Source organism: Asterias rubens, chromosome 19, assembly GCF_902459465.1.
Source record: "Asterias rubens chromosome 19, eAstRub1.3, whole genome shotgun sequence".
Lineage (NCBI taxonomy): Eukaryota > Metazoa > Echinodermata > Asteroidea > Forcipulatida > Asteriidae > Asterias > Asterias rubens.
The window spans coordinates 8,285,595-8,301,577 of NC_047080.1; the positions used below are offsets into that span (position 1 = coordinate 8,285,595).

The window sequence follows — 15,983 nt, forward strand, 5'->3', positions numbered from 1 at the left end:
AAAACAGATATGATGTTAATTAAACCATTGTATTGTAATGTTGGCAGATTTAAAGCAAAATGTCTTTCTAAAATTTTATAACATACAATAATACATTATAATCATATGGTTGTTCATAAAACGCCTTTTACAGAAGTTGAAAAGCACTGTACAAGAGCATCAATGAATATACAAATGTTTTAATAACCTAGCAAATGAGTTTTTAATATGGCTCTGATTCAAGATTCAAAATTCAAGATTCAAGAGATGATGCCTGATGGATGTGAAGAGGTAGATTGTTAAAATGCGCTATATAAGAACAATACATTTGGGTATCCTCGTCTATTTATAAGACTGATGCTGGTTTCTTTGCAGCCAGTGAGCACTTTGATCTTAATATGGCAATAAACAAAATATTGCTGACAGGCCAAAGGTTTGCCTCTCTTCAAAAGAACTCGCTAATTTTTTTCAGCACACAGTATATCACACCAGCAATGGACAAAAATTGGATCATTTGAACATAGAATTCCCTTCAGCATCAATGGTTTTCTCACAATACGTTTCTTAATTTATTGTTTCATGAAGTGAGAAGAGATCCAAGCTGACCCTTCCTGACTTGTGGATGTTTCCTTTGCCCCTACCCATCCTTCGTCACCTATCCTTATGTCCCTAAACTGACTCCAATCCACCCGATAATGAAAATAGAGACAGAGTACTGGGGGGTTCATGTTATGGTGACCTATATTCCTCAGGCTTTTGAAACCTGGTCCCTTAAGCATGATTGCTCCCTGAGCAACTAATAGTGCGGACAGGGTGTATCAAGACCTGTACTGTACAGAAAGCTCTCAAGTTAAAGCAATGGACACTATTGGTAATTACTCAAAATAATTACAAGCATAAAACCTTACTTGGTAATGAGTAATGGAGAGAGGTTGATAATATAAAACATTGTGAGAAACGGCTCCCTTTGAAGTAACCTAGTTTTCGAGAAAGAAGTAATTTCCCACGAATTTGATTTTGAGACCTCGAAATCAAGCACATGAAAGCAAACAGATTCGTGTGACAAGGGTGTTTTTTCTTCCATTTTTATCTCGCATCTTCGACAGTTGAGCTCAAATTTTCACAGGTTTGTTATTTTATGCATATGTTGAGATACAATGTACACCAATTGAGAAGACTGGTCTTTGACAATTACCAAAGGTGTCCAGTATCTTTAACTTGTACTTCTTTTTTTCATATTATCTCATAAAGCCATGATGGAAATCAAAATGCCTTCGGTCAGTTTAAATGACAAGCAGTCGATAGCACTCACGTATAATAAATGACTGCCACTGCTTTATAGTAGCATTTAGCTCAATTTATCCTCACACAGACTCATGTACCAATGTTCTTAACTAGGGTAGTTAAAATAAAAGGTTTATTCATTGAACACGCTTTTTTCCCCTTTAATTATTATCATTAAAAAAGGCATTGAACTAATGGCAAAACTTCATAGAGCCACTTTAGGGCAGTGGCACTATTGGTAATTTCTCAAAATAATTTCTAGCATAAAACCTTTCTTGGTAATGAATAATGGGGAGAGGTTGATAATATAAAACATTGTGAGAAACGGCTCCCTCTGAAGTGGGTTATTATTCGAGAAAGAAGTAATTTTCCACGAATTTGATTTTGAGACCTCAGAATTAGATTTTGAGGTCTCGAAGTCAAGCATATGAAAGCACACAACTTTGTGTGACAAGGGTGTTTTTTCTTCCATTTTTATCTCGCAACTTCGACAATTTTTCATTATTTTATGCATATGTTGAGATACACCAAGTGAGAAGACTGGTCTTTGACAATTACCAAGAAGGTGTCCAGTGTCTTTAACTTGTACTTTTTTTAAATGTTGTCTCATGAAGCCACGATGGAAATCAAAATGCCCATTGGTCAGTTTAAATGACAAGCAGTTGATAGCACTCACTTATAATAAATGACTGCCACTGCTTTATAGTAACATTTAGCTCAATTTATTCTCAGGCTCATGTACCAATGTTCTTAAATAAGGTAGTCCAAATAAAAGGTTTATTCATTGAACACGCTTTTTTCCCCTTTAATTATCATCATTAAAAAAGGCATTGAACTATTGGACAAATTTCATAGAGTCGCTTGAGCACAAAAAATAGCTGAGCTCAGCAGGCTCACTAGAAAGACCGTATTGAATATGACATCACCGTTCAAATATCTGCCCTACAACATGGCATCTGTGCGTGTGTGCGTGGGTGGGTGTGTGCGTGCACCGTAGAAATCAAACCGGGAATGCTGCGTGCTTCATTGATGTACGCGTTTGGACACGCAAATCGTTTGCCCTACAAGATGGCGACTTTCATAGCAAAAAAGGGGTTATTCAATACGGTCTATATTAGCTTACTAGCCACAACATTACTCCACGTGCACAATTTATGACTGGTATCCTGCTCATTTATGCTCAGCAGAAATTTGTTGAGAAATATTTGCTGCTTAATCAGCTCTATGAAATTAGGGTTATGTTGCAGTCATCTTTGTCTTGTTCCCAATGTGAATTATCAGTTCCTAGTGCCATCTCTCACTACAAACAAAAAGGAGCCAGACTAAATTGCTCTCCCCTTAGTTTGATTTGCATTGATGCCCAAACAAGATGGACACTAAAGTATGGTCCCTTTAATGTCTGGCACTCGTCCTTTGTAGGTTAATTGGTAAACCATACAGGGAATTAGCTGACAAACAAGATACATGTCTATGATGATCTGCTACTTACACAAATTTATTTTATTAGACTTAAAAGTGAGACAGTATATCAATCGCAATCCACAAGCGGATAGTACAATTTCAAAAAAAAAAAAAAAAAAAAACGAAAAAAAAAAAATGGCATGGTATATTTAGATTGTGAACAAAAGTAGGTTGTGTGACCGACTTTTTATAGCAATGCTTTTCGTTTCCCATTCATCCTGCTAATTGTGCTGTTGGACGTCGCAAAATCAAAACAAATAAGCTTGTCCTTCCGCCTGTTCCCCCTGGTTTCTTAGAGTTATACAAAAGTATCAGTCATGGCATTGCTGATCAATGCAGCAGCATTATCTTCCTGGGCCCAATTTCACAGCGCTGCATAACAGGAAGCAAATTTTCAGGCTCACTGTAGCAGAAAAATTGTCTAAGGTGTAAGCGTATTTCACAGGTTAGCCAGGAAATAAGGTAGCCAGCTTGCGCGATCACCATGGGTTTGCATTGTGTCGTCATTTCTTTTTGTGCAGTAAGCACACGGCCACACAAATTCATCACCTCGTGAAGATGCCTGGTAGCAGCACTGCATGCAGCCATTACTGAAATAACCACTCTCACGCTCCAATAGGAGACTTTCCAACGCTAGGCGGCAGCAGACATACCGGGTAAATTTCCATTGTTTACGTAGTTCTGAACATGCGCATAATTCTGAGAACAATGGATTTACCCGGTAAGTCTGCTGCCCTCTATCGTCCCAGAAAGTCTCCCATTGTTTGTATTCTTATCAAGGCAAAGCGTAAGTATACATCATGTTTTTTTTTTTTATCCCACTTCCTTACGGACTGTGAAGGGGGTAACCTTGTGTCAGCCCCAGGGGTAGGTGGCAACGTGCCCCTGGTGGCAGTTGATTTGGGTCGATAGCCCAAATCAGTTAAGTGTAGCCCTCACCTTGAAGCGGTCGTCCAGCTTTGTGAGTTGGGCGATATCTCATTTCAAAAAATAAATAAATAAAAATGTTTAAAGGAACACGTTGCCTTGGATCGGACGAGTTGGTCTATAAAAGGCGTGAAACCGTTTGTTATAAAATGCATATGGTTAGAAAGATGTTTTTAAAGTAGAATATAATGATCCACACAAGTATCACTCAAAATTGCACGGTTTTTCTTTACGCCGCGAACTAACACGGTCGGCCATTTATGGGAGTCAGAATTTTGACTCCCGTTAATGGCCGACCGTGTAAATCGACGAGGTATAAAGAAAACCACGCAATTTCGAGGCATGTTTGTGTAAATCATTGTAGTCTACTTTTACAACATCTTTCTAACCATATGTATTTTATAACAAACGGTTACAAACGCTTTCAAAGACCAAATCGACCGACCCAAGGCAACGTGTTTCTTTAATATTAATTCGTTTTGTAGGTGTCACACATCGCAAGGTCTGTGGAAGGTCATTGAAGGTGGGGATTAAAAATTGACAACAAGAAATCTGCACTGCCCATACTCCCTTTGAAGCTATGATGCAATCTCCCTCGCAATGAACAAGTCCCGCCTATAAAACGGTCTTCCTGTCCCCATTAAAAAACGCTTAGACTGTTTTGTCGTTAAAAGGCAGTGGACATTATTGGTAATTACTCAAAATAATTATTAGCATAAAACCTTACTTGGTAAAGAGTAATGGGTAGAGGTTGATAGTATAAAACATTGTGAGAAAGAATTAATTTTCCACGAATTTGATTTTGAGACCTCAGATTTAGAAATTTGAGGTCTCGAAATAAAGCATCTGAAAGCACACAACTTCGTGTGACAAGGGTGTTTCATTCTTATCTCGCAACTTCGACGACCAATTGAGCTCAAATTTGCACAGGTTTGTTAATTTATGCATTATGTTGAGATACACCAAGGGAGAAGACTGGTCTTTGACAATTACAAATAGTGTCCAGCATCTTTAATATTGGTCTCAAGAATCACCTATCGCAATATGGTCCAGTGAGCTGCTTAAGGACACAAGCACAGTTGACCACTCGACCACGACACTCCCAGACAAAAATAGGAAGAAGGAAACAGGACAAATAGGGAGAAAAGATGTAGTCCCTCGCTGAAAACTGAACAGATCCAGCGAGCCCAAAGACAGGGTTCGAATTTTACACTCATGGGCCACAAGCCCGAGGCCAGTGATTTTTATGTAGGGCCCAGTGAAATCATGATCAATTCTGGCTGTCTTATTAATATATATTTTTTTTTCTATTGAATGAAAATCTCAATATGTCATATCTTGCACAGAAACAAATTATGTTCAAATGTTGACTTTGATACCTTTGAATTCTGTACAGACAGATGAGATCAATCTTCTCAAACAGAAAAAGTGAATGGCCTGATGCTCTGACCCTAGCAGAGCATTTCTCAAAGGCTAAAAAGACTTTGCTAGGGTCCAAACATCAGGCCATGAACTGTTTCTTGCAAGCAGTATGCAACAGCTAGTTCCATTTAATTCCTCAAATAAAAAGAGTTAAAGGCAGTGGACACTGTTGGTAATTGTCAAAGACTAGCCTTCACAGTTGGTGAATCTCAACATACACATAAAATAACACACCTGTGAAAATTTGAGCTCAATCGGTCATCGAACTTGCGAGATAATAACGGAAGAAAAAAAACCTTGTCTCATGAAGTTGTGTGCGTTTAGATGGTTGAGACCTCAAATTCTATAAACTTGAGGTCTCAAAATCAAATTCGTAGAAAATTACTTCTTTCTCGACAACTATGTTACTTCAGAGGGAGCCGTTTCTAACAATGTTTTATACCATCAACCTCTCCCCATTACTCGTCACCAAGTAAAGTTTTATGCTAATAATTATTTTGAGTAATTACCAACAGTGTCCACTGTCTTTTTAATGCATGTTAAACTGTGTCAGCAAGTATTTTTCTCATTCTGATTTTGGTCTTGTAAAAAATAAGGTGTGGTCCAGTAAACATTTAGAGCTACAGACCCTGCTGTCTTGGATTTTCCCACCAAAATGGAAACCCTAGCTAAAAGCGTTCAATTGTGTCCAATACAAACTTGATTGTGGTACAACAGCTCACACAGATGCAATTAATCTGCCTCCGTCCAGAATAGTCACGGAGATAACCGACTTAAGATCAAATCAACATCTACAAGTCACATTCGGAGAGCCTACATTCAACACTACTTAAATGATTTGGGTTCTTTTTGTACGACACAAAACACAACAGCCAACAGATTTACATTAGATAAGATAATGGCAATAGAAAGCTTCCCTTAAAATATTACTTGCTGTGGTGCTTTAGTTTTTGAGAAATGAGTAAAAAATAATTCACAAAAATAGTTTTTGTCTCAGTGAGACAAATATTATTTTAGCATGTACGGATTTACGCGATTCAACTGAAAACTTGCCCTGTGATTTTCACTTAAAAAACGTGATGGATGAAGCTGAAATTTCTACAGGAAAATTATGTTACATCTTCATGCAGAGTGAGTAGGGATTCATGTCTTGGTCAAAAACTTGATCTACAAAAGGTATCAAAACCCTTTAAAGACACTGGACACTATTGGTAATTGTCAAAGACCAGTCTTCCCACTTGCTGTATCTCAACATATGCATAAAATAACAAACCTGTGAAAATTTGAGCTCAATCGGTCATCAAACTTGCGAGATAATAATGAAAGGAGAAAACACCCTTGTCACACAAAGTTGTGTTCATTTTGGTGGTTGATTTCGAGACCTCAATTTCTAAATCTGAGGTCTTGAAATCAAATTCGTGGAAAGTTACTTCTTTCTCGAAAACTACTCCACTTCAGAGGGAGCCGTTTCTCACAATGTTTTGTACTACCAACCTCTCCCCATTACTCATTACAAAGTAAGGTTTTGTGCTAATAATTATTTTGAGTAATTACCAATAGTGTCTACTGCCTTTAAATGCAGTTGCTCAAATGATAATTGTGAATGTTGTGTGGGGCCAACAGCTTTAGAGAGAGACAAAAATAGGTGACCATAATGTGAAGTGACACAATGCTTTCCCAGTCACGCCAATGTGGCTTTTTCCTAACCGTCCATTACATAAGTTGTCTACTGTTTCAATCCATAAATTTCCCATCAATCAAATTAACACTAACTGGATTGATTGGAGGCTATGGATTCCTAAAGGAACGTGATCAGGAGTCGACGAGCCTCGTTACGAGCCTCGTTACTGCATGAATGACGTGCCTACATTATGTTCCATCAAAACGATCTGACATTTAAAGCCACTGGGGTGGATTTCACAAAGAGTTAAGACTAGAACTCGACTTACTCGTCCTAACTTAGGACTAGCCATACGTTTTTGATACCTCCTAGGACTAGTCCTACGTTAGGACTAGTCCTAACTCTTTGTGAAATCGACACGTGGACACCTTTGGTAATTGACAAATTACGCGGTGTATCCCAACATATTCATAAATAACAAATCTGGGAAAATTTTGACTCAATTGGTCATCCAAAATTGCAAGAGAATCATGAAAGAAAAATACACCCTTGTTACACAAATTGGTGTGCTTTCAGATGCATAATAAAAGGCTTAAAGGCTTAATGCCTAAAGTATTTAAATATTTGAAAGACTATAAATTACCTCTTTCTCCAAAACTATGTTATTTCAGAGGAGTCGTTTCTAACAATGTTTTATACTATCAACAGCTGTACATTTTGCTCGCTACCACGTGTACCAAGTTAGTTTTTATGCTAACAATTGTTTTGAGAAGTTACCAATAGTGTCCAGTGCCTTTAATGATGGATCAAGGGGGGGGGGGCATCGATACCCAACCAACCAGGCATGCCATCAGGGATCTCCCCAGGATTTTTCAAAAGTGTGGGACATTCTGGACTCAATTTGTGCAAGTTTGGATAAAGCGCGCTGAATTAATGAGAAAATATTGCTTTAAAAAACTTGTGACTGAGGGCATATCCAGATTTAGTGTACAGTAAGCCCCTTGGTACTTGTGTTCCAAAGGCCCGAGGCGACAGTGCTCCATAGGCCCTAGGCCAACTTCATATAGTGCTTTTTAAATAAGTTTGTGCTAGTCCGAGGCTTTCGGTAAGTCCACAGAGACTCTGTTGGAATATCTGGTGTGGATGTGGGTGTGCCTATGGGGTATATATACGCTGAAACCAAGGGCTTTTTAACAAAAGGAATCTGAGTGCTTTAACAGAGTAAAGACGTCTTCACTTCGCTTTCATACACAAAACCAACAGAGACGTTAATAAAAACACAAGTCCGAACAAAAGGAAAACACAGAGAAGTCAGTGGTTTACACTAGTCAAAAATATGCAAGGAGTGTGAATTTTCTTTAAAGGTCGTCAGCTTTTGTAGGCACTAGGCACAGTGCCAACTGACAATCCCGCTCTTGCTGAGGAATATACTAAAAGGGTACCAGTCAAAACTAAAATAGATATCATGGTGCGATTGATGATAACCACTTTTGGGTAAGCAAATATTTTGTTATGCTCGCTGAAAGAAAAAAAAATCCAAACCAAAAGTGAAGAAAAAAAAAGTCGGGGGTTTACCCTCGCCAAAAGAAAATACGAGGAGTGTTTTTTTTTTGTAGGCCGTCAGCTTTTGTAGGCCCTGGCTGTGGGAATAACATGCAGGGTACCAGTCAAAACTAGAATAGATCATAGTGTGGTTGATGGTAACCTTTTTCAGGTAAGCAACTAATTTTTATGCTTAGGTAGTTTGTGTGCTTGTATGCTTGGCCAAATTTTATGGATCAGCTTACCGCCAATTTCAATCACCATTTTTTGCTTACTGTAAAAGCGTTGATTGTCTGACCTAGACGTGTAAGCGAAGAATGCCTAGTAATTTGGAGTATCGCGCGCACAAGCCAAAACTCCCTGCTTACCCGTGAAATACGCTTGCTTCCGCGAGCGCCGTTGTATATGGTAAACAGAGACGTGAAACTGGGCCCATGGCCCAACTTCAAAAAACTGTAAGCAAAGAAACCTTGTAAGCACAGGAAAATTTTGCTTTGCAAAAACAGGTCCAAACAACATTCCATATTGTTTACATTGTTGCGACCAATACCCCACTCATTGTTTGCTTAGCAAAAATCTTCTGCTAAACAGCTTTATGAAATTGGAACCAGGTCTGTTGAATGGGTCCAACTCTATAGCTGCTTAGCCATTAGCTTTTTACACACCATTTAAACACCAACAAACTTCAATCAATAATGAAGCTCAATATGTTCTAACTGTAGATTCATTAACTAGACATGACTTCACACCTAATTTGCAGACATCAATAATTCGTTTTGAGTTGATCGGTCCTTCATGACATGAAGAACCATATGCCACCTGACAGTATGATATTGAATCGTTCGCAGTATTTGGGTACAAAACACATTGTCCACAGATTTACATTAAACTTACACCGTTTGAAGATAATGCTAGTAGAAAGCTTACCTTCAAATATTACTTGCTGAGGTGCTGTAGTTTTTGAGAAATTAGTAAAATCATGTCAGGATAATAACTGGTAAATCAGTTTACAAGCTAAAATAGTTTTCAACTCACTGGGAGACGAACATTATTTTCCAAAATAGTTTTCAATTCACTAGGAGACGAAAATTATTTTCTTGACTTGTTTTACTCATTTCTCAAAAACTACAGCACCTCAGCAAGTAATATTTTAGGGGAAGCTTTCTACCATCATTATCTTCAAACTGTGTAAGTTCAGTGTAAATCTGTGGACATTGTGTTTTGTGTCCTACAAAAAAAACCCACCCCAAACCCTTTAATCATTGGCTATTTTATAGCTCATCACAGGCCTGTATGCTTCGAAAGGGCAAGGACACCAAGGCATTTTCTCCTTCGTAATGGGGAAATTGTAAGTTTTTACTGGAGCATTTTAAGGCCACCAAGGCAATGACCAGGGGGCATGGAGGCAATCGCCTTCGTTGCCTCCATGATTGACGGAGAGCTTTCCGTACTGTCAAGTTTAATGGGTATATATTGCCGCACCAGTGCCAAACAATTTTTTTTAAATAGACAGGGATTTGGATAGTGATTTGGTTCGCTTTTGGGCAATCCCTAGGCTTCTGTAATTTGTTTGCTTGTATGCTGGGACCAATTTCATGGCTCAGCTTACCGACGAATTCTGGGCTTCAATCACCATTCTCCGCTTACTGTGCAAGCGTTGAATTTCTGCGCTAGATGTGTAAGCGAAGAATGCCTAGTAACTTGGAGTATGCACGCGCACAAACCAAAACTCCGTCTAACCCGTGAAATACACTTGGCGTAAGTGCAGAATTCCCTAGGCTTCTGTCTGCTTTTTCTTTTTGATTTGTTTTGTCTCTCTGTGTTTTCCTAATGTTAATAAATCCTACATTTCCTGTTGTTACTGCTGTGTGTTTGTGATGTTTTTAAAGCCTGAAAGAATAAATAAATAAATAAATAAATAAAATGGGGTTTCAATGTGGGAGTGGAGTGTAAACTTGGGGGGGGGATATTAAAGTAGCAAGCAAACTTCTTGAAATGCAGTTACTTTTCACTCGAATTGGTCTAAATGAGTTACCTTTGAAGTAAGCCTAGAGAAAGTTTTAGAGAAAGGGGTAATTTTTCAGCCAAGAAACTTTAATCTGAGAGGCCTCAGGCATGAAACCTTTCTGAGAGAACACAATCCCACTCAACAAGGATGATGTTTTAAGTTCTTTCATTATCAACTTTGATGACGGATCGAGCCCAAATGTTCCCAGATTTGTTAATTTATGAGTATGTAGGATACACCAAGTCAGGGAACTGGGCCTAATTTCATGGCTCTGCTTACTGCCGAATTCTGCGCTTATGATCACCATTCTCTGCTTTCTATGCAAGCGCCGAATTTCTGCACTATGTGTGTAAGCGAAGAATGCCTAGTAATATGGAGTACGTACACGCACAAGCAAGAATTATTTGCTAACTTGTGAAATACACTCGAAGTACAGAAGTCCCTGCTTCTGTAAGCGTAGATTCTTTGCTTGCTGAAAGCAGAGCCATGAAATTGGGCCCTTGTATTTGAAAACTACTCAAAGTATGCTTTTAAAGGAAGTGGACACTATTGGTAATTGTCAAAGACCAGTCTTCTCACACTTGCTGTATCTCAACATATGCATAAAATAACAAACCTGTGAAAATTTGAGCTCAATCGGTCATCGAACTTCCGAGATAATAATGAAAGAAAACATACCCTTGTCACACGAAGTTGTGTGCCTCAAGTTCTAAACTTGAGGTCTCGAAATCAAATTCGTGGAAAATTACTTCTTTCTCGAAAACTACGTCACTTCAGAGGGAGCCGTTTCTTACAATGTTTTATACTATCAACCTCTCCCCATTACTCGTTACCAAGGAAGGCTTTATGCCAATAATTATTTTGAGTAATTACCAATAGTGTCCACTGCCTTTAAAAACTTTTTTCTTTTAGACTTACCACCATGAGGTTCCACATCCTAGCAGCCTCTGCAACAGCTGAAGACACGATACTACAAGCAGTTAACATGATCACCTTGATGGGCTCGTGGTACAGCAGATTGTAGAAAATGTTCGTTCCCAGTCCAGGGTTACACTGAAAGAAACAACACAATAAGAACCATTTTAAGATAAGAATCTTTAAATAAATTTGATATAAGCAGTGTTGTGCCACATGAGGCGATGCCGGTGTGGCGGTTTCAGTCTTCCGCCGTGTTCAGTTTTCCGGGTGACGTAGCCGGACATTTCAACACGTTGTTCGAACGGTTTTAGCTTTCCGGCGTGGTCAGTTTTCCGGGTGACGTAGCCAGACAAAAATACCGCCACGAGTATCCTGGCAAATAAAATAAAATAAAAAAAACGGTAATAAATAAATTTAATAAACTAAACCAGAATAATAAAAAATTCTTCTGATTCTCTGACGCTCGTTCGGTATAAATACAGGATAATTTGCTTGGTCTTCACACCAAATTCTCTCATACGATCCACGCGTTCACCGCTCGTTGTACTCGTGGACTCCGCCATGACAGCTACCGGAGAGTAACACGGATGACTCAATACGGCACTAAAAATGGACTACTTTCGCTTGCTGTGCGCAGGCATCGCATGACGTAATGTTACCGTATTTGGTCATTCGGAAAACTGAACACGGCGGAAAGTTGAAACCGCCACACCGGGCGGGCCTGCCACGAACTAACAACTTCGCCCGAAACTAAGCAAAATACAAGATTGCACTTCTGCAATGAGGGCCCTATATCTGAACATAAATAAAAAAAAATTGAGTTCCTTTATTCATTTTTTTGTTTGCATCAATGTCATGCAAAATGTGTAATCGGTTTTTCACTATTTTCTCGCAACCCAGATGGCCAATCGATCTCAAACTTCTACAGGTTTGTCAGTTTATGTATATGGTGGATTACATAAAGTACTTACACTACCAGCAACTGTTTTGTAAGCAAAAACCAATTCTGTAATGTTCCTTTAATAAAGCATAAGGGAAACTAACTTGAGATAAAATTAAAAATGATTTGTGGATGAACAAAATCAATCTTACTAGAGCGACCTGCGACCTCAGATTTGATGTGCCGGTGCTCTACTAATGTAGCTATCAGATTATTTTTGAGATTTTTTTACTCATCAAAAAAATCTACACAAAAATATATAACATTTGCCACGTCTGTACAAAATTCAAAATTGACATGTGTTAAATAGTGCATAGCTTAAACAGTTTTAAACCCTGTAGTTGCTGAACAAAGGGGAGGGGAAACCCTCCACAATTGAACTGAACTATTTATAGAGTGCCAATAGGCTTCAGTAAAGAACCTACAGCCTATATGAAATACTGCCAGAGACTTGACTGATGCTTTATCCAAATCACGTAACGACGCCAACACCACCTGTCTCAGAAAGGGCAAATGGATTTCTGTTCAGAAGCCTTTCAAGGAACGGAAAACAAAATGACAACATAATACCGAGGATCTACCAAAAGCTGCTTGCGTTCCAATTCAGCTCAGACATTTAAACCCACCCTTAGTAAGAGTCAAGCAGGGAAAAACAAAACAAGATCTTGAAGAGTTAAAGACACTGGACACTATAAGTAATTGTCAAAGACTAGTCTTCACACAGTTGGTGTATATCTCAACAAATGCATAAAATAACAAACCTGTGAAAAGTTGAGCTCAATCGGTCGTCGAAGTTGCAAGATATTAATGAAATAAAAAACACCCTTGTCCCACCATGGTCACTAGATAAGTTGTGTGCTTTCAGATGCTCGATTTTCGTGTGAAAATTCGTGGAAAATTACTTCTTTCTCGACCACTACGTCACTTCAGAGGGAGCCGTTTCTCACAATGTTTTATACTATCAACCTCTCCCCATTACTCGTAATCAAAAAAGGTTTTATGAAAATAATTCTTTTGAGTAATTACCAATAGTGTCCACTGCCTTTAAACAGTCCTCCGTCTTGTTTACTTTAAAATCTGCCATTATTATCCCAAAATGAAGGAAGTAGAGCATGAACAATTAGCATAAATCTCATCTTCAAACCATCAAGAATAGAAAAAACAAACTTCCTTCTGAGGACTGCCATCCATTTAGAGTCTTGGGCCCTTTTTTCTTTCTTCTTCTTCTTCTTCTTCTTCTTTAATTTTAATAGCGTCAAGTTTGTCTGTATCTGCAGGTGCATGGTCGGGAATCAGGAAGCCTTAGCTACCCCCTTTCTGTTTTTCTTTAATCTAGTCCGATACCGGAGAGTGATGGGCTAGATCTTTCCGACGTCCCGAGTCCGATGCACGGGTCGTCTAAACACTCATTTCACCTGGCGGAATTCCATATGCTTCTAATCATTTAACAGCCTGCTGGTTCACCACAGATGGAATATACCATGTTGTTGTTCTTGGCATGTCTCGGGTCTTTCATGCATTACACTGGGATTATTTCATCAGGAATTTGTACTTTGCCTAACAAATTAAATTTCCTCTAGAACGGGAATCTCCTGCAATAAGCACTTTTGACAGTGATTTATAAACGAGGGATTGAGTTGTTGGAAAGTTTACTGGAGGACAAACTGTTTCTAGACATATACATGTACATTACAAAGTTTGTATTGTTTGAAGCTTTGCATGGTGTGGAGAAATACGAAGACACTATAAATAAATAGTAAACTTGCGGGTACAAGACGAGCAGAGTATACTGTTCGAAGTGTTGAGACCCAACCGGCTCTTTTCAGAGCCAACACTCACCCTAAGAGATTTACACATGGTTGTACCCGCAAGTTTACTATTTATTTATAGTTTCTCTTATTAAAAAGTTTGCATTTCTCAAATACAAACAAAACATGAAGAAAAAAAAAGTACTTTATTAATTAATAGCCTGAAGGGAAATCCTACGATAAGATAAAACCTTACAATAAATCAGTGCAAAAATAACCATCCAAAAAGAAATCATTAAAAAGAGTTTCTTTTTCCGAAAGTGGCCAGAATCTAGAGACACCCTTTCCCCCACCCCCCTTTGAAATACTATTTATTGGCGAACATCAATTTATAACCAATTCTTTGAAGATCAAACAAGTATGCCCCGAAGCTACAAGCTCCTTTATCAAAATTGCGCGATTGTGGGATAACAGCATTGTCGGCCTGGTAACCATAGTGATTCCAATTGATACTTCTTATCGATGATAAGGAAGCTCGTCACAATTTTTCCAACTCCCAGCAGATCAACGAATTGTAGCACGGTTGCCAAGAGCTGGCTTGACGGTGGGTATAATTTCCTTCGCTCCCGGATCTCGTGTCCCTCCTCCTACCCCCCCCCCCCCCCCCCCAAGACCCTCTCTTGTACAGTCTGCATCCCAGATCTTGTGCCCCCCCCCCCCCTCCTACAAGACCCTTTCTCGTGCAGTCTGCCTCGCTACTTCCTGACAGAGGATTGGTGGACGAACAACAGACGAAACGGTACTCCATATCCGTACTACCCCAAATGATTCACTGAAGAGGGGTGAATCGTAGATTAGGGAGGCCATCATAGCTCAGCGATCATCACTTTCTCCCCGGCACAATTTATAAATCAATTCCCCAGGATAATGGCATACGGACGGCGAGGCAGGGAGAGAAGAGAGGGCATAGAGAGAGTGAGCATCTGCTGGTGTTTCGCAGAATGGATTGACTCGAGGAGGGGTTGGGGGGGGGGGGGACATGACAAATAGGTGTTAAACGCTGCTCATTTATCAGGAGGATCAATGGTGATGATCCAATGTTAAGGGTAAATTCAATAGCACTTCCATATATATACTTGGAAAATAAGGTAAGGGGATGCACTCGATCCCCGAGAACCCTGAGTGCTACTCGCACTCGGGTCTCAACAGAATTCAGAATATATATCCTAGCAAATCATGCAATAATTCTCAAGAATTCGGAGGATAAGTGTAACAGAAAAAGTCTCGGGCTCTTCCAAAACGTCACTCAAAATGACTGAAAACTCTACTAATGAACTGGTTGTAATCTTTTAGGAATAAAGCGAACGTACAAGTACTCTAGCTAAAGCAAGAGGGTGGAAAAAACTCATGTCTACCACGTATGGTCGCTAGAAAAAGAAGGACGTATTTGGCGGAGCTACTGCGTAGCATGCTGGGTGGGCGCGAGAGGGCGCCCTCTGGTTGTCAATTTTTCTAGCGAATTAGCCTGTCGGCTATGAAATATGCATAAGTAGTGGCTATTTGGGTAAGTGAATGAAGTAGACTCAATAGCACTGCCTTGGTGTAATTGGTGAATGTAAGGGGGGGGGGGGGACCACTATGCTGTTTGTCAAAGGGAGGGGGAAGTATATAAAGCTGGGTGCCCACCATAGAGCTATATATATTGACTAGAGCGCTAACTTGCTCTGCGTTTTGAAGCCACCCTGGGCGCAGACATGTTTGATGTGTTGCGTGAATTCGGAATTTTAAGAGAACACACATTGCCGCGATTATTTTACATTCTGCGTGTGCGTATACGTACGCAACTGTCCACTCGCGCGCGTACGTCCGCGCTACGAAAACTGTAACTTCGACTTGATTGCCGTACTAAAAAAAAGTAAACGCGCCTTTTAATCATGACGCACATGACGCTCGCAGTTTGTGCGCTGATCAGCAGATTGTGCGTGCACATTTACTGCATTTTTTGCTTCGGTGGCACATATAAAAGAACAAACGCACTATCATGCAAATAGCCATACAATTGGCGTACAAAATTTCAAGCTTTTGTATTGGTTTGTACATAAACATGGATGCGCCCACACGGCTTCAAAACCT

General features: G+C 39.4%; 1 protein-coding gene across 1 annotated transcript in view; it reads right to left on the reverse strand.

The window, feature by feature from the left end:
• LOC117303347 (gamma-aminobutyric acid type B receptor subunit 1-like) overlaps positions 1–15,983 on the reverse strand; it is a 168,969-nt gene that overhangs the window by 61,966 nt on the left and 91,020 nt on the right. Inside the window, exon 2 of the mRNA XM_033787513.1 lies at positions 11,163–11,297. Coding sequence (XP_033643404.1) covers positions 11,163–11,297 — 135 coding nt within the window. The remainder of the gene's footprint in view (positions 1–11,162; positions 11,298–15,983) is intronic.